Source organism: Monodelphis domestica, chromosome 1 (assembly GCF_027887165.1).
Source record: "Monodelphis domestica isolate mMonDom1 chromosome 1, mMonDom1.pri, whole genome shotgun sequence".
NCBI classification, from domain to species: Eukaryota; Metazoa; Chordata; class Mammalia; order Didelphimorphia; family Didelphidae; genus Monodelphis; species Monodelphis domestica.
The window spans coordinates 351356324-351379475 of NC_077227.1; the positions used below are offsets into that span (position 1 = coordinate 351356324).

General features: G+C 38.8%; 1 protein-coding gene across 3 annotated transcripts in view; it reads left to right on the plus strand.

Annotated features, from left to right (window-relative positions):
- The window catches only part of ADAMTS2 (ADAM metallopeptidase with thrombospondin type 1 motif 2), a 535678-nt gene that overhangs the window by 310678 nt on the left and 201848 nt on the right, over nt 1-23152 (plus strand). For all 3 annotated transcript variants that reach the window (XM_007473888.3, XM_056811480.1, XM_056811479.1), the window contains one exon: nt 16445-16647. In XM_007473888.3, the coding sequence (XP_007473950.1) occupies nt 16445-16647 (203 nt within the window). The remainder of the gene's footprint in view (nt 1-16444; nt 16648-23152) is intronic.

Genomic DNA, 23152 nt, shown 5'->3' on the forward strand with positions numbered 1-23152 from the left:
TCCAGTGAAAGAGATTTCAGTTCTGCTTTATACTTGAGTTATGCTCTTATTTCACTGGAGCAGTTACTCTTTTTGCTAAACAGATTGTAATTCTTTGCCTTTTTCTCCTTTGTGATTCTTGTCCAGATCTTTCCGTAAATTCCCCATAGAATATTCACTTATTTCAGTGGAATCTTTCTTCTGCATCTTTATTTTCTTCCCTCTCTTCCCTCAAACAGAATTTTTTTAATAAAACTCTCTCTTCTTTTCCCCCAAATCACATAGATTATGCTCAAGATGCCTGACAGGGATCCAAGAACAGTCTGTTCTAGGGAACAGTGCAGAGTCGATGTGAGGCTTAACCCTGTAACCTTGGCCTCATTAGGCTCATGCTCTAATTCACTGAGCTAACATATAACCTGCTGGGAAAAGAGAAAAGGAGGAAAAGATCTATGAAATCAAATCCATGGAGAGCCAGGAGACAGCATCACTTCCATGGGGCCATCTTTACCCAGAACATAAATAGGACTCATGACTGTTAATCAATCAATCAGGCACTTATTAAGCATTATGTGCCAGGCATTGTGTTAAGCCTTAGAAATAAAAAGAAAAGCAAAAACAATATCTGATCTTAAGGACCTCATATTCCAATGTGGGTAGATTATACGTAAAAATTGTATATAAGTTATTTATGCTGGATAAGCAGAAGGTAATCTCAGAGAGAAGGCACTAGTAGTGAGTGGAATGGGACAGCTAGCCTTCCAGTACTGTCATTGTCATCATTATTCATTATCATCACTACTAGCATTTATATAATGCCTACTGTGTGCCAGTTGGGTCTTTCTTGATTTGGTTCTTTTAACGGGTACATATGGAACCTAAAAAGGTTTTGCTACCTGGTTGGTACAATCCAGAAGTCTTTTCTCAGCCTTGATTCTTCCTCACATTTTTGCAGTCTTTAACTCTGGCTTTGACACTGTCAATCACCCTCTTCTTGACACTTTCTTCTCTTTAGGTTTTTTGGACACACTTTCTCCTACGTTCCTTATCCCTATCTGACTACTCCTTCTCAGTCTTATTTGTTGCATGTTTAACCAGGCCATACCCCACATCTTGGGGGTGTCACACAGGTGGCAGTCCTGGGACCTCTTCTCTTCTCTGTCTATGCTACTTCACTTGAAGATTTCCTCAGCTCCCATGGATTTAATTGTCATCTCCATAATGATAATTCTCAAAGCTACCTGTCTTGTCCTAAACCTCAGCTGACCTCCATTATCAGATATCCAGATGCCTATCAGACATTAAACTGGATCTCTAGAGGGCATCTTAAACTCAAGATGTCCAAAACAGAACCGTTTCTCTCTCTCTAAACCCTTTCCCTATCCTACTTTCCCAATTACTGTAGAGGTCAGCATCATCTTCCCAGTCCTTGAGGTTCTAGGAGTCATCCTGTATCCCTCATTATTTCTCACCCCTATTTCCAATCTGTCCCCATAGCCTATGGATTTCGCCCTTGTTTCCCTGGATACTGTCACCACTCTTGTATAGGTTCCCATCACCTCAGGCCTGCACTATTGCAGTAGGCTGTTGGTTAGTCTCTCCAGTTCATTCTCAATTCAGCAACCAAAGCGATATTCCTAAAATGCAGATCTGACTATGTCAACCCCTCTAACCAATAAACTCCAGTTGCATCCCTGTCACCTCTAGGATCGAATACAGAATTCTCTGTTTGGTGTTCAAAGCTCCCCTTTCCTCCTCCCCTTTCCAGTCTAGTCATCTTACACCTTACTTTCTGCCACACATTCTTGGATCCAGTAACACGGACTATCCCATGAACAACACTCTCCATCTCTCAGCTCCAGGCATTTTCTCTGACCCTCCCTGGATGGTGTCTGGAATGCTCTTCCTCATTTCCACTTCCTGAGGCTTCCCTGGCTGCCAACTAAAATCTCACTTTCTACAGAAAACCTTTACCAATCCCTCTTAATTCGAGTGCCTTTTCTGTTAATTATTTCTTGTTGTTTGCTTTTTGTCTTCTTTAAATAGACTGTAAACTCCTTGAGAGCAGGAACTATTTTGCCTTTCTTTGTAACCCCTGAGTTTAGTTCAAAACACATTAAGTAACCTTAATAAATGTGTATTGACTGATAAACTCATCTGTTTTCTCTTCAATGCATTTTAAATAACTTTCTTTTCCATTTAAGGAATGTTTTACCATCAAAGAGTTAACTCTGGGCTATATATATATATTTTTTTTCTTCTTCAATATTGTCTTTCTTTTGCTGGCTCTAAACCAGGAGGCTCCTAGGTATCCTCTTAGCAAGGTTTGTCCTTAGGGCTGATTTTATGGCCCTTTGCCAAACCTTCCTCCTAATCATTGTCAAACCACTTTGAAAGGAGTACTTTGGCTGCTATCATCTCCCCAAGGTCTTACTTAAGGAAAGGATTCATTTAGCTTCCCCCACACCTGCAGACCCCTCCCTACATTCCCCAGACTTCAAGGAATGTGCTGTTAGGCCTGAGTCTTTCCTGACCTCAGAGGGATGTGGGACCCCATCCATCTCTCATCTGCCGTTGGAATCTTCATTTTCTTCATCAGAACCATAACCAAAGTACAGGAGGTTGTTGAGTCCATCCTTCTAAGCTCTGTTTCCTGGTTTCCTTTCCTTTCTTCCCCTAAACTGGGAAATGACTCTGGGAGAAAGCCTAGAATTGGGAGAGAGGTGAGAGTAGGAGCAAAAAATGATCTGAGACTGATACATATGTGTCATAGTTATGTAAAAAGACCTCAAGCACGTATGGACCACAGACATACTTTGATAGGTGTATGATTTACTCAGTTTGGCATTCCCTTCAATAATAGAGATTACAAATCCTCCTCATCTTATAGCTATTGTCCATGCTTTTCTATAAACTCTTCATAGAGGATTTTCCCCAGGGACATTTCCAGCTCTTAATATTGAAAGCAAAGGAGCACCAGGCAGAACTCAATGTAGCTGTCTCTTATTACTGCTACATCATCATCATCTTCTTCAACTTAACTGAACTTTATTTAGTGCTTTGAAGTTTACAAAGTTCTTTGCATAGATTATTTCATAGGAGTAACTCAATAACCTAGCCCAGTGGGTACTCCACTTGACAGAGAGGGAAACAAAAGCTCAGAGAGATAGGCAACTTGCCCATCATGCCTCTCCTATGATTAAAAAATTTGTAGGCATCCTTAGTGTCCAGTTAACATGCTCTATCTTACCTCCCTTTCACAGACAACTGCTTGGAAAAAGCTTGATTCCTCTTCTGGAGAACTGACTTTTCACCTGGCGTTTGACCTCATCACTCAACCAAAACTGCCCTCTTCAAAGTCACTAGTGATCTCTTAATTGCCACCTCTAGTGGCCCTTTCTCACTACTCATCTCTCTTTACATTTTACAACATTTGACACTGTAGACCACAATCTCCTGAATGGTCTCTCCTTTGGATTTCTGGGACATTGTATTCTCTTTTCTCCTCAGTCTCCTTTGTTGGATCATCATTCATATCCTGTCCCTCAACTATCTTGGATTTTGTTCTGAGTCTTCTTCTCTTCTCTTTTCTCAGTAAGTCCTCTTGAGTCCCTCATTATTTCCCATAGGTTCAATAACCACCTCTGCAGGTGGCTCTCAAATCTATATATCCAACCCAAGGCTCTTACTTGAACTCTTGTTCTGAATCACCAACTTCCTATTGGATATTTCAAACTGAATGTTCCATAGGTATCTTAAGTTAAACACATCCAAAATGGAATTTGTTATCTTTTTTGTAAAACCACTTTTCTTACTTCCTGCTTTTCTATCTTAGGCACTATCAGTCTTCCACTGAACATCAGAATCATCCTTAACCCTTCATTTTCCTTCACCTTCCACATCCAGTTGACTGCCAAGTCATATTGATTCTGCCTCCCCCCTTCTTTTACCTGCCCCCTTTTCTCTACTCCCATGGCTTCACCCCAGTTCAGGCTCTAATCACCTTTCATCTGAACCACTAAATAACTTCATGTGTGACCATATCACTCTCCTGCTCAATAGACTGCAGTGGCTCCCTTTTGGTTTTATACAAACTCTTCTCTTGGCTTTTAAAGTCCTTTACAACCAGGTTTTAGCCTACATGTCCAGTCTTATTACATAATACTCCTGTTCACTCACCCTGAGCTCTAACCATATTGTCCTTCTAGTTTAAGAATCTTCTTCACACATAACCCAAGGTTTTCTTTCTTTGTACCTCTGTACAATCTGTCACCAAAGTCAGGAATGTATTCTTTCCTCACTTCTGCCTCTCAGTGTTCCTAACTCCAAGGTCAGGTCAGTGTCAAATACTATATGAGACCTTTCTTGGTGACCACATTCCATTCTCCCTACCCTACCCTCTCCAGCTGGTAGCGACTCCCTCCTACAAATTACCTAGTATTTATTTTATGCATTTTGTATATACTTGTAAGTATTTCTCTGATCCCTATTGCCTGAAGGCCAGGTATGTTACATTTTATCCCTTCTCCAGGATTCTCCTGGGGAATCTCTGAGCTCTGCTATTCCTTCAAGCCTCTACTGATTGTGTTTCCCCAGAATTGTGGTTTCAAGTACCCCAGTTCTATTAACTCCTTAAGAGACAGATTAGCTAATACAAAAGAATATTTAGTTAAAAGGTGTTATATGAATGTATAGATATTTTTCCCCAATACTTCAGGGACTTTATCCTTGCTAAACTACATCAGTCTCTGGGAAAAGATGTGTATTAGGTTTATATTTTAGTTCAGGTCCTAAACTGCATCAGTCCCACCAAATTCCAAATCTAAAGCCCTATCTGAGCTAGCTTCCTGGGGCCTCCAGATTCTTATATTTTCCTTCTGGGCTCCTTGGAACATCTGGTAAGGTCCCGATGACTTAAACTCCCAAGTTGTGGATGGATTCTACTTCCTGAATCTAGAACTGAAAAGCACAAATGAGACAAGACCAAAACCCCACTTTGAGCCACAGGACTTAAAGGGAGGAGAAGACCACCCCCCCCCCCAGCTTATTGTACTCTATCACTGCTGTGGGTAATGAGTCCTTTACTCTTGGACATTGAGGGAAGAGAGACTGCTTCAGGCAGGTAGATTTATTTATTTTAATTTTTAAAAAATTTTTCTTTAAAACCCCCACCTCCCGTCTTGGAGTCAGTATTGTTTATTGGCTCCAAGGCAGAAGAGTGGTAAGGGCTAGACAATGGGGGTCAAGTGACTTGCCCAGGGTCACACAGCTGGGAAGTGTCTGAGGCCAGATTTGAACCAAGGACCTCCCATCTCTAGGCTTGGTTCTCAATCCACTGAGCCACCCAGCTGCCCCCAGGCAGGAGATTTAAAGATGGAAACAGATCAGGTAACACAACCATTAGAAAGAGACTGCTCCTGAGCTGGCAGGTGAATGCAGAGTCTAAATAATCATGCATGTACTAGTCTTCTTGTCTTTCAGACTCCCTTGTGAGTTCTACTATCTTAGATGATCTGGTCATGTGTCGAATACCTGTTATGTTTATATACTTAGATACTGTTTTCTCCTATAAGCTTTTGAAAGACAGAGACTATTTCATTTTTGTCTTTATAATCCCACTAGTGAGCACAATGTTTGACATATAGTAGTCACTTATTCTTTTTTTTTTATATATATTTTATTTGATCATTTCCAAGCATTATTCGTTAAAGACATAGATCATTTTCTTTTCCTCCCCCCCACCCCCCATAGCCGACGCGTAAGTCCACTGGGCATTAGATGTTTTCTTGATTTGAACCCATTGCTTTGTTGATAGTATTTGCATTAGAGTGTTCATTTAAAGTCTATCCTCTGTCATGTCCCCTCAACCTCTGTATTCAGGCAGTTGCTTTTTCTCGGTGTTTCCACTCCCATAGTTTATCCTTTGCTTATGAATGGTGTTTTTTTTCTCCTGGATCCCTGAAAGTTGTTCAGGGACATTACACCGCCCCTAATGGAGAAGTCATTACGTTCGATTATACCACAGTGTATTAGTCTCTGTGTACAATGTTCTCCTGGTTCTGCTCCTCTCGCTCTGCATCACTTCCTGGAGGTTGTTCCAGTCTCCATGGAACTTCTCCACTTTATTATTCCTTTGAGCACAATAGTATTCCATCACCAACATATACCACAGTTTGTTCAGCCATTCCCCAATTGATGGGCATCCCCTCGTTTTCCAGTTTTGGGCCACCACAAAGAGCGCAGCTATGAATATTTTTGTACAAGTCTTTGTGTCCATTATCTCTTTGGGATACAGACCCAGCAGTGCTATGGCTGGGTCAAAGGGTAGATATTCTTTTGTCGCCCTTTGGGCATAGTTCCAAATTGCCCTCCAGAATGGTTGGATCAGTTCACAACTCCACCAGCAATGAATTAATGTCCCTACTTTGCCACATCCCCTCCAGCATTCATTACTTTCCTTTGCTGTTATGTTAGCCAATCTGCTAGGTGTGAGGTGATACCTCAGAGTTGTTTTGATTTGCATCTCTCTGATTATAAGAGATGTGGAGCACTTCTTCATGTGCTTGTTAATAGTTTTGATTTCTTTATCTGAGAACTGCCTATCCATTTCCCTTGCCCATTTATCAATTGGAGAATGGCTTGATTTTTTGTACAATTGATTTAGCTCATTATAAATATGAGTAATTAAACCTTTGTCAGAGGTTTCTATGAAGATTTTTTCCCAATTTGTTGTTTCCCTTCTGATTTTAGTTATATTGGTTTTGTTTGTACAAAAGCTTTTTAGTTTGATGTAGTCAAAATTATTTATTTTACATTTTGTGATTCTTTCTATATCTTGCTTGGTTTTAAAGCCTTTCCCCTCCCAAAGGTCTGACATGTATACTATTCTGTGTTTACCCAATTTACTTATGGTTTCCTTCTTTATGTTTAAGTCACGCACCCATTTTGAATTTATCTTGGTGTAGGGTGTGAGGTGTTGATCTATTCCTAGTCTCTCCCACACTGTCTTCCAATTTTCCCAGCAGTTTTTATCGAATAGTGGATTTTTGTCCCAAAAGCTGGGATCTTTGGGTTTATCGTATACTGTCTTGCTGAGGTCGTTTTCCCCCAGTCTATTCCACTGATCTTCCTTTCTGTTTCTTAGCCAGTACCAAATTGTTTTGATGACTGCTGCTTTGTAATATAGTTTGAGGTCTGGGACTGCAAGGCCCCCATCATATGTGTTTTTTTTCATTATTTCCCTGGATATCCTTGATCTTTTGTTCTTCCAAATGAACTTTGTTATGGTTTTTTCTAAATCAGTGAAGAAGTATTTTGGTAGTTCAATGGGTATGGCACTAAATAGATAAATAAGTTTGGGTAGGATGGTCATTTTTATTATATTGGCTCGTCCTATCCATGAGCAGTTAATGTTTTTCCAATTGTTCAAGTCTAGTTTTAGTTGTGTGGCGAGTGTTTTGTAGTTGTGTTCATATAGTTCCTGTGTTTGTCTTGGGAGATAGATTCCTAGGTATTTTATTTTGTCTAAGGTGATTTTGAATGGGATTTCTCTTTCTAGTTCTTGCTGCTGAGCTGTGTTGGAGATATATAGAAAAGCTGATGATTTATGTGGGTTTATTTTGTATCCTGCAACTTTGCTAGAGTTGTTGATTATTTCAATTAGCTTTTTGGTTGAATCTCTAGGATTCTTTAAGTAGACCATCATGTCATCCGCAAAGAGTGATAACTTGGTCTCCTCCTTGCCTATTCTGATGCCTTCAATTTCTTTATCTTCTCTAATTGCTACTGCTAGTGTTGCTAGTACAATGTCAAATAGTAGAGGTGATAATGGGCATCCTTGTTTCACTCCTGATCTTATTGGGAATGCATCTAGTTTATCCCCATTGCAGATGATATTAGCTGTTGGTTTTAGATATATACTGTTTATTATTTTTAGGAATGACCCTTCTATTCCTATGCTTTCTAGTGTTTTTAATAGGAATGGGTGTTGTATTTTATCAAAGGCTTTTTCTGCATCTATTGAGATAATCATGTGGTTCTTGCTAGTTTGCTTGTTGATGTGGTCAATTATGTGGATGGTTTTCCTAATGTTGAACCAGCCCTGCATCCCTGGTATGAATCCTACTTGATCATGGTGAATGATCCTTCTGATCACTTGCTGGAGCCTTTTTGCTAGTATCCTATTTAAAATTTTTGCATCTATATTCATTAGGGAGATTGGTCTATAGTTTTCTTTCTCTGTTTTTGACCTGCCTGGTTTTGGAATCAGTACCATGTTTGTGTCGTAAAAGGAGTTTGGTAGAACTCCCTCTTTGCTTATTATGTCAAATAGTTTGTATAGTATTGGGGTTAATTGTTCTCTGAATGTTTGATAGAATTCACAGGTGAATCCATCAGGCCCTGGGGATTTTTTCTTAGGAAGTTCTTTGATGGCTTGATGGATTTCAATTTCTGATATGGGATTATTTAAGAATTCTATTTCCTCTTCTGTTAGTCTAGGCAGTTTGTATTTTTGTATATATTCATCCATTTCTCCTAAATTGGTGTATTTATTGCCATATAATTGGGCAAAGTAATTTCTAATGATTGCCTTAATTTCCTCCTCATTGGAGGTGCTGTCCCCCTTTTCATCTTTAATGCTGTGAATTTGCTTTTCTTCCTTCCTTTTTTTAATTAGATTGACCAGTACTTTGTCTATTTTGTTTGTTTTTTCAAAGTACCAGCTTCTTGTCTTATTTATTAAATCAATAGTTCTATCACTTTCGATTTTATTAATTTCTCCCTTAATTTTTAGGATTTCTAATTTGGTTTTCTGCTGGGGGTTTTTAATTTGATCGCTTTCGAGTTTTTTCAATTGCATTTCCAATTGATTGATCTCTGCTCTCCCTTGTTTGTTAATATGAGCTTTCAGGGATATGAATTTGCCTCTGATTACCGCTTTGGCTGCATCCCAAAAGGTTTGAAAGGATGTTTCGCCATTGTCATTTTCCTTGATGAAATTATTAATTGTTTCTATGATTTCTTCTTTAGCTAAACGGTTTTGGAGTATCATATTGTTTAATTTCCAATTGGTTTTAGATTTGGTTTTCCATGTACCATTACTAATCATTATTTTTATTGCCTTGTGATCTGAGAAGGCTGCATTCATTATTTCTGCTTTTTTGCATTTGTGTGCTATGTTTCTGTGACCTAATGTATGGTCAATTTTTGTGAATGTGCCATGTGGTGCTGAGAAGAAGGTGTATTCCTTTTTATCCCTATTTATTTTTCTCCATATGTCTATTAATTCTAATTTTTCTAAGATTTCATTCACTTCTTTTACCTCTTTCTTATTTATTTTTTGATTTGATTTATCTAAATTTGATAATGGTTGGTTTAAGTCTCCCACTAGTATGGTTTTATTGTCTATTTCTTCCTTCAATTCTCCTAGTTTCTCCATTAGAAATTTGGGTGCTATATTATTTGGTGCATACATGTTGATTAATGATATTTCCTCATTGTCAAGAGTCCCTTTTAACAAAATATAATTACCTTCCCTATCCCTTTTGATCAGGTCTATTTTTGCATTGGCTTTATCAGATATCATGATTACCACTCCTGCCTTCTTTCTATCAGTTGAGGCCCAGAAGGTCTTACTCCATCCTTTAATTCTGACCTTGTGGGTGTCAACCTGCCTCATGTGTGTTTCTTGAAGACAACATATGGTAGGGTTTTGGATTCTAATCCATTCAGCTATTCGTCTACGTTTTATGGGTGAGTTCATCCCATTCACGTTCAAAGTTATGATTGTCATTTGTGGACTCCCTGGCATTTTGATTGCCTTCCCTGATTCTAACCTTTTCTTCTTCGGCTCTACCTTTTAGTCCAGTGATTTACTTTGAATCAGTCCCCCTTGTCCCCTCCCTTGATGTTTCCCTTTTTAGTCCCTCCCTTTTTGTTCCCTCCCCCTCCCCCCTCTCTTTCCCTCCCTTTTTGTTCTCCCTCTCCCCCTCCCCCCCTTGGTTTTCCCTTCTCCTTACCCTTGTTGGGTAAGATAGAATTCAAGATCCCAATGGATCTGGATGTTTTTCCCTCTCAGAGTTGATTTCCCTGAGATTGAGGTTTAAGTAAACCCCCCCCCTCTTCCTCTCCTTCTTATAGGAGTTTTCTTCCCCTCCCCTTCCCCTGTGAATCTTTGTGTGAGAACCATTATTCTATTTGGTCTTTCTTTACCCCCTATTTATACATTACATTTTCCCCACATATTAGTATACATAGGTTGATATAAATGTAGTCCTTATAGAAGAGAGTTTGAGTAAAAGAAGATAACATTTTTCCCCTTTCCTTAATATTTACCTTTTCAGGTATTCCTTGCTCTTTGATTTTCGGTATCAAACTTTCCACAGAGCTCTGGTCTTTTCTTTGCAAAAAGTTGGAAGTCTTCTATTTTGTTGAATGCCCATACTTTCCCTTGGAAGTATATAGTCAGTTTTGCTGGGTAGCTGATTCTTGGTTGGAGACCCAGCTCTCTTGCCTTTCTGAAGATCATGTTCCATGCCTTACGATCATTCAGCGTAGAACTTGCAAGGTCTTGTGTGACCCTGATTGGCATTCCTTTATATCTAAATTGTCTTTTTCTGGCTTCCTGTAGGATTTTTTCTTTTGTTTGATAGCTTTGGAATTTGGCAATTACATTCCTGGGAGTTGTCTTTTGGGGGTTTAGTGTAGAAGGTGTTCTGTGAGCTCTGTCAGTGGATGTATTGCCCCCTTGTTCTAGAATCTCTGGGCAATTTTCTTTGATTATATCTTGTATCACCATGTCCAGTTTGGTGTTTATTTCTGGCTTTTCTGGGAGTCCAATTATTCTTAAATTTTCTCTTCTCCCCCTGTTTTCCAGATCTATCACCTTGTCGGTGAGATATTTTATGTTCTCTTCTAATTTCTTGGTGTTTTGGCTTTGCTTTATTAGTTCTTGCTTTAAAGCCTGGTTTTCTTTTACAGTTTGGTCAAACTGGTTTTGTAGATGCGTGAATTTCTTTTGCATCATTTCCCACTTTTCCTCCCAGAGGGCTTTCATCTTTTTGGTCCTTTCAGATTCAAATTCTTCATGGGTTTGTGGAGAGTTTCTATTTCCTTTGGAAGATTTTGGAGAATTTTCTTGTATATCTTCTTCTATCTGCTCTGTATTTTGTATTTTGGCTCCATAGAATGTGTCCAGAGTCGCCCCTTTCTTCTTATTTTTCTTGGTATTTTGGGGCTTCTGTGCTTCTGTGGAATTTGTCATCTCTGAACGTGGAGGATTGGCTTTTCTTGTCTTTGTCTGGTGATCAGAGGCTTTAGTCCTGGGCAGATGTTGGTTCTATGAGCGTTCCCTGGGTTAAACTGAATATGCCTCACTGGAACTGGAATGGAAGGGTCGGACCACGAGGCCACACTCTCCCCCTGGCTCGATTTCCGGAAGTTGCCTTCAGAATCCCTGGCCGTGAGGCTGTTTCGTCGGCCTGCGGGGGGATGGGCTGCCGCTTCCCCAAGCTCCGAGAGCACAGACTTTCACTGAGACTTGGATAGCAGGATCCAGCCCGTGAGGCTGTCTTGCCCGCCCTGAGGGTTGCTGTTGTTTTGACCAGCTCTCTGCAGCGGAGGCCCCAGGCAGTAACTTTCACCCGGACCCACCGGCTCTTTGCAGCGGAGGCCCCAGGCAGTAACTTTCACCCGGACTGGGACTTGGGTAGAAGACCCTGAGGGTTGTTGTTCCTCAGACCCTGCTCTCTGAGCCCTGCGCGGCTGCCGCTTCCGGGAGCCTTGGACTCTGCGCTCCTACCCCTGAGGTCCGAGGGATCTCGGGTTCTGGCTTTTAAGGGGAGCCGTACCTTTTGAACCGGGTCCAGGTCCAGGAGGAGGGTTCCCAGGGTCTGTGCTGTTGATCGTTTTGAATTTCGGCACCTTAGGAGCTTCTAGTTTGAGATCGGTCGGGAAGGGTTTTCCGGAGATCTGAACTTCAGCTTTCTCTAAGCCGCCATCTTAACCGGAAGTCTAGTAGTCACTTATTCTTATTGATGAAATACTTTATACATGATATATATAATTTATATGTCTGAATATAAATGTATATGTCAGAAATGGCATTTGAACCCAGCTCTTCAGATTCTAAGACCAGCACTTTTTGTACTATATTGCACTCTTTCTAAATTAGTCTACTTGCTTTTTATTCACATATAACCTTAAAAATGCCTTTTACATCACTTTTCATGAACATTACCATCGATGACACACTATGACCTGCCTAAATCAACCATGTGTCTTTCCCTTGTCTGTCAGATGACTTATAATTTTTATTTTTCCAAGATTATGAGTCTCAGTGACTTACAGCAACCAAAGGGCAGAACTAGGAGAAAATTAAAGCTATAAAGATGGGTAGTATTGATCAGTTGTAGATCACTGGAAGTGCTTTTCAGTTTCCCAAATGTAACCCAAATTTCCTTTCTCCTATTCATTCAATCCTAGGCTCAGCTCATTTTTTCCATCTAAATTTCCTCTTCAAGATATAGACACTGTTGTGCTAGCTTCTATTCCTTATCTAGTTGCATTTACAATAAAGATAGTTGGACTAGTTTTTATTAGGTTTGACTTAATGGTGTCTGAATCCCATTTTACTCTTTGATTGTTTGGTTCTTTTATAGAAATATGGATTTTACTGAGATTTTGTAGTATTCCAGGGCTGACTCAACAAAAGTAGTAAATTCAGTGTTACATGTGAAGAAAAACATTTTGAGAACTTTAGCATTAATGAGAAATGTTTGGTTCAATTCTTTGTAAGACATCTACTGTGAGACTGGCAATAGCTTGCATCAGTCTGTTTTATATGTTTTTTGATATCAATTGTTGGTGAATCACTGAACACAATTATCTCAGTGATTAAATCTGTGACAGAGGGTTGTAGAATATTATACAGTAGTAGTACATGTGGGAGAGTCCTGATTGGAAATATAACTTCAGTGGTGCATTTTCTTTCTGGATTAACTGCTAATTAAAATTCAACAAACAATAAATAGAATAAGATTTTGCCTTCTATACAGCTTTCAATTAGTCATATGTCTATGAAAAGGTAGATAATCATCTGCAAAAGCCTGCCTATTATCTTCTTATGTATTCATCAAGGATGCTATAAATGCATATGTAGACCACTCCCATAAAGATATTTATAAAGGCTAGAAAACAGATATTGGGAGGTTATTGCTGATGCCTTGTTCGATAAAAACAGAATTCTTGATTTTTTCCATTCTTCTGGTGTCTTCTCTTTGAAACATCTCCAAAATAAATCACTGAGTACCTCTAAAATTGTGTCAACACCAGCATGAATTTCTACTGGAAGAATTTGATCAGGTCCAGACATTCTTTCTAACTTTGTCTAATGTACTACTGTCACTTCCTCATAAAATATATGGGGTCCAAATATAGTGATTTCATCATTATTGTTGATAAAAAATGTTTCTGATACACCACATCTGTTTTACTTCATTTCTGTTGCCCTTCCAGTTTCATCTATGTAATCCATGCATCACAGTTATATTTATCTAAATACCCAGAGCTCTAACCCTCCTCAGAGTCCCTAATGACTGGAATCCAAGAACCTACAATCCTCACTGTGAATTTTTAAAAATATTTTTTTTTCTTTTTAGAGTAATTTTTCTCCCTTTCACTTGAACCTTCCTCTCCAACTGTCCTCCCAGTTTGGGATTCTAGATACCCACAGCACAATGCCTTTAAGGTGATAGTTGAATAATTCATTCTATGTCAGCCTTTAGCTGACTTCTGGCTAGCTATTATTTCCCTTCATGGATTCTGGTCATATTCAACTGCTCACTGTTTCCCTTTTTCATACTACTTTTTTCTGTTTCTTTGCCTTTTACCTTAAGAAAAAAAAACCTACCTTCTGTCTTAGAATCAGTATTGTGTACTGGTTCCAAGGCAGAAGAGTGGTAAGGGCTAGGTGGTGGGTGTCAAGTAACTTGTCCAGGGTCACAGAATTGGGGCAGATTTGAACCAAGAATCTCCTGTCTCTAAGCCTGACTCTCAGTCCTCTGACATGCCACCTCTTCCTAGAAGACTCCAAATTGTTTTATAATTTTAAAAGTACTATATCAATGTAAGTAGGTGTTATCATTCCCTTACCCCCAGCCTCTTCCCAATGGAAATTATCTTTTCCTCCTTGAAACTCTCAGGCTACTATACTGGATATTTCTTGTGCACTTAATAATTCCCTAATTTATAGCATAGTTGTTTTTATGTGTCATCCCCACTCCTCCCCCTCAATTATAACTAGGCAATTTAAGGAATGGGGATTGCCATTTTTCGTCTTTGTGTTCCAAGTACAATGACTAATAATAGTGTTTATTAGCACAGTTAAGCACAGTGGGTACTTAATAAATATTTATTGAGTTTCAATTGAATTTATGAATATCCTTAAAATAATCTCACTGGATTTCTCAACAAGCTCTCTACCTACCTGTTTTCTCTGATTTTACTTTGTGAGGTGATACTACTAATTATCTTCCCTTATCTTCCTGAATATTATTTTGCAAATGAGCTCAAATGTTATACCAATGTTGTCCATGGATACTATGTCTCCGTACTTGTCAAGGACAAGAAAAAAACATGAAATGGAACATATAGGCTGCTGTTTCTATAATTTCCTTTCATAAACAGTTGTGAACAGTGATTAAAACAATGAGCATTCTAGTGTGGTTGAGGCAGTTTATGGACTCCTTTGGCCTCCTTCTTATGGTGATTATTTTGCATCACTTAAACTTTTCTAAGAAATAGTAAAAGTCAATGTCGCTGCTTTTGGTTTATTTCCTCCCTTTTGAGCCAATACTTTGCTATAAAAGATCAAACAGAGCTATTGTAATTGTTACAAGGTCTTTTCATCTTTAGCCTTCCTTCTAATTTGGTATTTACTTTGACCTTTATTCTAACTACATAATGGTTTATCTGCACAGAAAGAGCTAATTCTGAAATAATTTCCATGTTTATAACAAGACATTTTCAGGCTCTTAATTGCATTGTTTATGATGTGATTTGATGCCTTCCAACTCACTTTAAAGTATTCATGACATACGTGACATTCATTTTCCCAGTTATCTAAAAAAGTTTTTGGTCTTTCTCATATCTTGATCCCAAACTGTATTTTTCAGCTCTCTCTCTTCCTTCCTTCCTTCCTTCCTTCCTTCCTTCCTTCCTTCCTTCCTTCCTTCCTTCCTTCCTTCCTTCCTATCTTTCTTTCTTTCTTTCTTTGTTTCTTTGTTTCTTTTGTTCTTTCTTTCTTTCATTCTTTCTTTCGTTCTTTCTTTCTCTGCCTCCCTCCTTCTCTCTCTCTTTTTCCTTTCTCTTCCTTCCCACTTCTCTTCTTCCCTTCCATCCTTTCTTCCTTCCCACTTCTCTATGCTCATTTTCGCACTGTGCTTACCTAACCTTAAGGTTGATATATTCTAGGTAATAGTCTAATCTCAGTAAGTCTCAATAAACTACTTATAAAGTCAAATTTGCCTTAATGTGTAAGAATTTCTATTTTATATTGGTTATTACCCAGGCTTTATGCATATCTCTTTTAAAATCTGGGACCATATAAAAAGGTATGTGTTGACATATTTGGGGACATATTTTCTCCACCTGTCCATCCTTCACAAGGGATTTTGCCTTATAAAATATAATTATTATCATGAAGCTCTTATTTTGTTTGCTCTTATCATAAGAACTGATAAGAGAGATGCTCAAATATCTCCATGAAATGATATTTTTCTTACTATTGTATTGAATATTGAAACAAACTCAATCAATTACTTTATTAATTCCTTTAAGAACTTCCATACTGTCCTACTTAGCCTTATTCCTTTAGTTTTCTGGTTTCATTTCAAATAAAATATATCAATATAGATATCCTCTAACAGTGTATTAACTTGTTAGTTAATGGACAAAGATAACATCAAAAGAACCAATAGATAAATTAGTGTTTGTTGACAGTATGAGAATTGTATTATTCTTGGGATCCTAACTCCCCTTTCTGCCATCCACCATGTTCATAATGGAAGAATATTTTCCATTTTTTACTATCTTCTGGGTCCATTGGCAGCAGGTATTATTAACTAGCCACTTTTGGCCATGCCCATAAGCACTGTCTCCTGACTGTACATACAAAACCACTGTCCTGGTATGTACACTTAGAAGTAGGCAAGAACCTAAGTGGGGAATTTTGAAGCCAGGTATGTTAGCATGCTAGTTTAAAATCTCCATATGGAAGGGTGCCAAAACCCACAGCTGTTTTCAATGTATTTTTTTAAAGATGTCCAGGCATTATCAAGGGTTAGCCTCTAGTTTAGAAGTCCTCTGGGTTTCTTGACTGGTTAATTTTGGCAAACTACCTAATCAGTTTCTACCTTGTCCCATAGGATAGACCCTGATGATAACCTGTGTCTTTGTTTAACTCTAGGGGCAGACCTGAGTGGCCTGGATAACCTTAGCAGCATGCTTGGCCTCATTGAGGACCGAATCAATGGCTCAAAGAGACGATCTCGAAGACATGCCACTGATGATGACTACAACATCGAGGTCCTCTTGGGTGTTGATGACTCTGTGGTTCAGTTTCATGGGAAAGAGCACGTCCAGAAGTACCTTCTCACCCTCATGAACATTGTAAGTGACCTGAATGATGAAAGCAAGGATGTGAGGATCCCTGTTAGCCTCATGTCATTCCTATATTGGCTGACACAAGGGACTTTCCCAGATTTCCTTGGTCTTGAACTTGCTCCCCTTTTCTTCTCTTCCCTTCTCATTTCTTCCTCTTCCATTTCTTCTCTTTATCCTTAGCCCCCTTCCTCTCTCACACTTTCTCCTTTAGCTTCCTTTCCTTAATTGCCACATACTATTGTAAGGGTTAAAATAGGGGTTTCAACAAAATAAGGGATCAGCTTTTAATAATTTAAGTTTTAATGAGAATATAGTAGAGTTGTAAATATTAATTTTAAGCCTTTAAGCCAGAGAAAATAAAACTTTTAACAGCTTTTAACAATGAAAAATTTAGTTTAATTAAAATAGAAATAGTAAAAGAATATAGTAAAGGAGGGAAAGATAGAAAAGAGGAAAGAAAGATTACTAATCTTATATCCTATAAATATACCTAAAATTACTAATACTACCTAAAATTCCTAGTAACTACCTTTAACTGTCTTCAGAGGACAGCTTCTTCTTGCCTGGCAAACACTGGGCCTATCTAACCTACACTATCTATAAATGATTCACTAACTACCTAACTCACTAAAATAATAGACAGCTACCATTCATTCACTCCTTCAATCAGTTTTCTATAGCAGCCCAAACTGTTAGTAGCCAACTGACATCAGATCCTTGCCTATGAGACAGACCTCCTCCTCTCTAGAGATCCCAGAGGTAAAAAAAAAGCCCTCTCAGTAAGCTCAGGCCCACCTTTAAATTCCAGCAACTAAACGCCAACCCACACTACCAGCAACCAACCCCCAACAACCACCTGTCAGCAACTGCCTTTCCTGTTAACAACTAACAGCCTGCAACTGACATTGGCTCAGCAGGGGGCCCCTCGGTCCTACTTCCTGTCATTGTGGGATGGTTAATCCCTACACATATCTATGGTAAGAGGACTTCCAGGTTCCCCATTAAATTAAAGAAGTTAAAGAATTCCTTTTTACACTATGTATAAGACCCTGTGCTAGGCCATAAGTGGGAAGAAATGTAGACATAATACAATTCTCACTTTTCAGGACATTATAATCTAATAAAAGTAAGGGTAAGTACATGGTTAACTGTAAAGAAAAGAAATTAAGAGCACAAGAAAGCTTCATGAAAAGTACTATGAGGGGTAGTGAGGTGGCACAGTGAATAGAACACCGTTCCTGGAGATAGGAGGTCCTGGGTTCAAATCTGACATCCAAAACTTCTTAATTGTGTGACCCTGGGCAAGTCACTTAACTCCAATTAACTAACCCTTACTACTCTTCTACCTTGGAACTGATACTTAATACTGATTCTAAGACAAAAAGTAAGGGTTTAAAAAAAGGAGCTATGAAAAATTTGAGGAGAAAAGCAAGAGATCAATTTTATCTTGTCGGAGAAAAAGGTATCAGGGAAAACTTCAGGGAAGTAGTAGCATTTGAGTTGGCCTTCAGAGGAAAAGAGAGAGACTTCAGCAGAGGAACAAATGAGTGGGAATTGGGAGAAAGGGAAAATATCTCTTTGAAGTATGAGGCACAGAGTGATGAGCATAGTCACAGAGACAGAAGAAGTCAGTAGAAGAAAAATGGAGAACAACTAGCAAAATGTGATTTGGGTGTAGAATTAATGAAGGGGAAGAATTGATATAAGGCTGGATAAACAAAAACTTTGGAGCCAGATTGTAGAAGGCCTCAATGTCTGACTCGTGTGTTTAAACTTTTCTTCATCGGGTAAGAAGGAACCACTTAATGTTTCAGAATAGTTGTTTCAAAGAATGAACGGGGAAGAGAAAGCTAGACAAGACCAACTGTATGCTTTATGCACTTGTATGCTAGGGGCCCGAGGTGACTCCTTTGCTAGCAGATGGTGCTATGGAGCAGAGTGTAACATACTGTCCTGCTTACACGGGCCCCATCATATGCATTACCTTTTTGATTTCAGAGATTATCCTACAGGTGCTAATACTTATCACAAAGTGACACTGGAAGAAGCTCCTATTATTTTGGTGTTGAAATGAAAAACTCTGCAAGGTTTCTTGCAAAAAGTTAAAAAAGGTCAAAAGACAACAAAACAAGCAATAAACTTTACTGAACATTTTATGGAGGTTTTTAAGCTGGAGTTCAAGAGTTTGTATATGTGTATGTATAGAGGCATTTTGCTATATTTGGTAACTTTTTCAATATAACTTGTTTCCTATGTAATCATATGTATTGTGCACTATATATGTAATCCTATGTACATTTTCCTATGTTTTCTGAAAAATAAGACATGATTCTGAAGATTCTGTAGTATTCCTCAGTGCCAGAGGAGCCCAAGATACCAAAAAGGTTAATAAGACCCCATTCTCCAGACTGGCTGAGAGATTATATGTTATCATCGTCTTCAAAGAAAGCTATTAACTCAACATGAAAGCAGAAAGTTTCTATACATTACATTTAATATAAGTTTTTCTGCGGTATAGAAAGAATCCTCTTTAAACAGCAGTCTCATTGGAATAAATTGAGGTAATATTTGTAAAGCACTTTACAAACCTTAAAGAGTTATCCAAATACTAGTTATTGTTGGCAGTTTCTTTATAATTAGGTAATTAAATGGATCCAATCCCACACAGGGACTTGTTTCATTAGTTAACCTTTTCTTCTGAAGGTAGAAATTCATACATCAGCAGTTCTTCCAGGCATGAAGTGAACCATGGCAGTTACACGAAGAATTGGCTTGTAAAAGACCACATGAAATAAAGGGGAAATGACAGACTTTGAGACCATTTCTTTGCTGTGATCTCATAGACGTCTGGAAATCCATGGTGTAAACAAAGGAGTCGAACAGAGCTTTGAGACAAACATCTGAGCCTTCTTACTTGGCAAAATGAAGAGAAGTCTTCCCTTTACCCCTGCGATACTTTGGGAGTTATCACCTCCTCAATTATAGCAGACTAGGATAGAGCCTGAACGGAAAGGATTGCCAACTTATCTCACAAGTGTCTTCTTGACTTTGCCTGAACTTTTTTGGCTTTTATCACTCCACCTAGAATTCTTCCAATTAACAAACCATTTGGGTTAAGCCTTTTCTTCTTAAACTGTAAAAACCCCAAATACATTAAGACCAGACATCCATTAGTCACTGGTACCTCGGTGTTTATAGTTCAGTCCCATTGCTTTTCTCCTAATACTAGCTGACATCAGTCATACCAAGGAAATTTAAGTTTTGTTTAGGAGAATCACAGGATTGATAACTGAAGGGATCTTAAGTATGAGCTGACATAATCCTTTAATTTTACAGATAGCAAAGTAACATAGTATAGGGTGAAGCAATGAGGTAGTACAGTGGATAAAGTGCTGGGCCTGGAGTCAGGAAGAGAGGACTTCAAACCTGGCCTCAGACATTTACTAACTGTGTGACTCTGGATAAGTTACTTAAACCTGATTACCTCAGTTTCCTCATCTGTCAAATGAGTTGGAGAAGGAAACAGCAAACTGTTCCAGTCTCTTTGCCAAGAAAACCACAAATGGGATCGTGATGAGTTGGACCAGACCAAAAAATGATTGAACAACATAATGTAGGATACTAGACTTGGAGCCAGGCGGATCTGAATGCAAATTTCACCTTAGATATTTAACTGGCTATGGGCAAATCACTTAGCTTCTCTGTTCCTCAGTTTCCTCATATGTGAAATAAGGGGATTGGGTTCTATGATCTCTAAGGTCCTATCCAGGTTGAAATCTATACAATTCCATGATCCTCTAGTTAGACAGACATCTGGGTAGTTTAAATAAAGCCAGAGGTCACACAAGTAGTAAGCAGCAGAGCCACAACCTAAATCTAGAGGTTTTGATTACAAAAAAAGAAGTGATCACAGTCTTATGCATTTAGGTAAAGCTGAAAAAGACTTTAGAGACCATTAAATGCAACTCCTTTATTTACATATGAGGAAACTAAGGCTTGGAGTGATTAAGTGATTTGACCAAGGTCATAGCCAAGAGGTAACACAAGGCCCTGACCATCTAGGGATGCAAAGAGGTGATACAAAAAATGAGAAGAATGAAGAAAGAGAGAGGCAAATGGGACACTAAAAATGGAGAAGACTACAGATGGGAGAGAAGCATAAGGATGCAAGAAAAGAGAAAGAAACTCATGTAGGAAGGGGGAGAGGCAAAAAGAGACGGAATTCAGAAAGGGGTTTTGAATCACAGAAAGTAAGAAGGAGAGGGACACCAAATTGGAAAGGACAGTGGGAGATAGAGGAGTAGAGGGATGAAGAGATATGGAAGAAAGGGACAGTGAAAATGAGAGGGAGGATATAGAAAGTAGAAAGATGGATGCAGAAAGTGAGAGGAAATGGGTGCCAATGACAAGCTGGATAAACTGATTAAGTATCAACACAGCCTGTGCTGAGCCAGATGAAAAACCTGTTAGTCAAACTATAAATAATTTTCTTTGGAAGAAACCAGAATCTCACATCTAAATAGTAGCCTCAGTAGGACCTGTAAAATTTGACGACAATTTTGCCAGTATAATTTCCTTGGCAGCCCTGAATGCTTAGTCAACATGTCTATGCATTTAGGGGAACAGCTGTTTAACATCTGGAAAAATGGGGGTGGAGGAAGTGGGCCAATGTGGTTGTCAAGAGAACAAAGCTATTCCAGTGATGGAAAGTGGGTGCAGGAGAGGTCAAGGAGTTCCCGAACCAAAGGGTCTGCTAATCCTTAGCTCTTTTAATTTATTGAGGAAGCTTGGAGTCATTCCCCAATTATGTGCCAAGTCTTTAATTAGCATACCTTTGGGCTGATGCTTGAATTGAATCTTTAGCCATGCCTAGTGCTTTAGAGAAGATGTCTTTCCTTGTACCTAGGGTGCCTCTGATCAGACACCCTAGGAAAGAAGGTTCTGTGAGTCTATGAGGTATCTAAGTAGGAAGATGATTCCCAATTCCCATTCCCCTTCTAAGGGATTTTTATGGCACAGTTCAGTGAATAGTCCTAGTCAGGTCACTGTGCCTTATTCAGACTCAGTTCTCATAGCTGTAAACTGAGATCATTAGGATTACTTCTTCAGGGGTAAGATATTACCTCACACAGGAAGGTTTTGGGGAAAATGCTTTGTAAACCTTAGAGGACTATAAAATCACCAGCTTGTTGTCATCCCATGCTGACCAGGTTAAATCTATGTTAAGATCAGGTTAAATCTAAGATGAGGATATTGTAAGGAAGGTTTCAGAACTGGGTTTACTCTGCTTTTGCCCAAGGATTTTCATTGCTTGCCTTGATGAATGTGCAGTCCTATTTGGATTTGGATTCTACTCTGGGAATCAGCCCAGTGATGAGCTCTACTGTAGAAACTAAGAAAAGACGAGTAAGATAAGAATCAGGAACCCTGGAGGATATCCCGTGTGACCCAGGATGTCACTTCCCTGAACTTCAGTTCTCTCATCTGTGAAATTATGATGATGACTAACACATTTTTCCATCTTTTATCTTATTGGGTCCTCCCAACAGGCTAGTGAAATAAGCTGAATGGGACATTTTATCCTCATTTTAGAGATGAAGGAGCTGAAACCAAGAAAAAAAGGAAAATGACTCGCCCATGGTCATACAGCCAATAAACAAAAGAGATGGGACAAGAATCTGAAATTTCTAACTTCCTAGATAAAGTTTTTTCCATCACATAATGATGCCTTTCCTAAAAAGGACTATTCCTAAAGACTCCCTGCCTACTTCCTGGGGACTTTGTGATGACAAGTGATGCTTTCAATATATTTTGAGCTTCTAGAAAGAGAGGCTCCAAACATTAATCCATGTTGGGACTACTAGTCCTGTCGTGGAGACTTAAAAAGTCATCATGAGGTTTAATAACAAAAATCTACAATTTGCATTATTCATAGATAATAATAACTAGCATTTATATAACACTTTCTATTTGCCAGGCACTTTATAAAAATTATCTTATTTGATCCTCACAAAATCTCTGGGAAATAGGTGCTATTATTATCCCCATTTTTTCATTGGGGAAACTGAAGGAAACAGAGGTTAAGTATCTTGCTTATGTTTATGCAGTTTTATTTTTTAATTCAGGCCTTCCTGGATCTAGACCCGGCACTCCATCCCCATGTGTCACCTAGTTGCCTCATTTGAAAGATAGACCTTTTAAGTTTGGTTTGAAGGTTCAGACAAACTCTTGAGTTCAGGGTCAGGGTCATGAATTGGGGAGAAAATGATACCCACGCCACTTATTTCAGTCAGACCTAAAGCAAAAATGAGCTATATCTTTTTCCAGAGATTTCATCTTGAGGTCAGAGATTTAGAGGAAGAAGGAAATCCAGATGATTAAGTCTTACATTTCATTGATGATGAAACTACAGCCTAGAAAGGTGAACTGTTTTTTCTTAAGATCACATAAGAACTAAGTTTTAGAGGTTAGGATTCAATCCTAGGTTCTCTGACTCAAGATCTAGGACTCT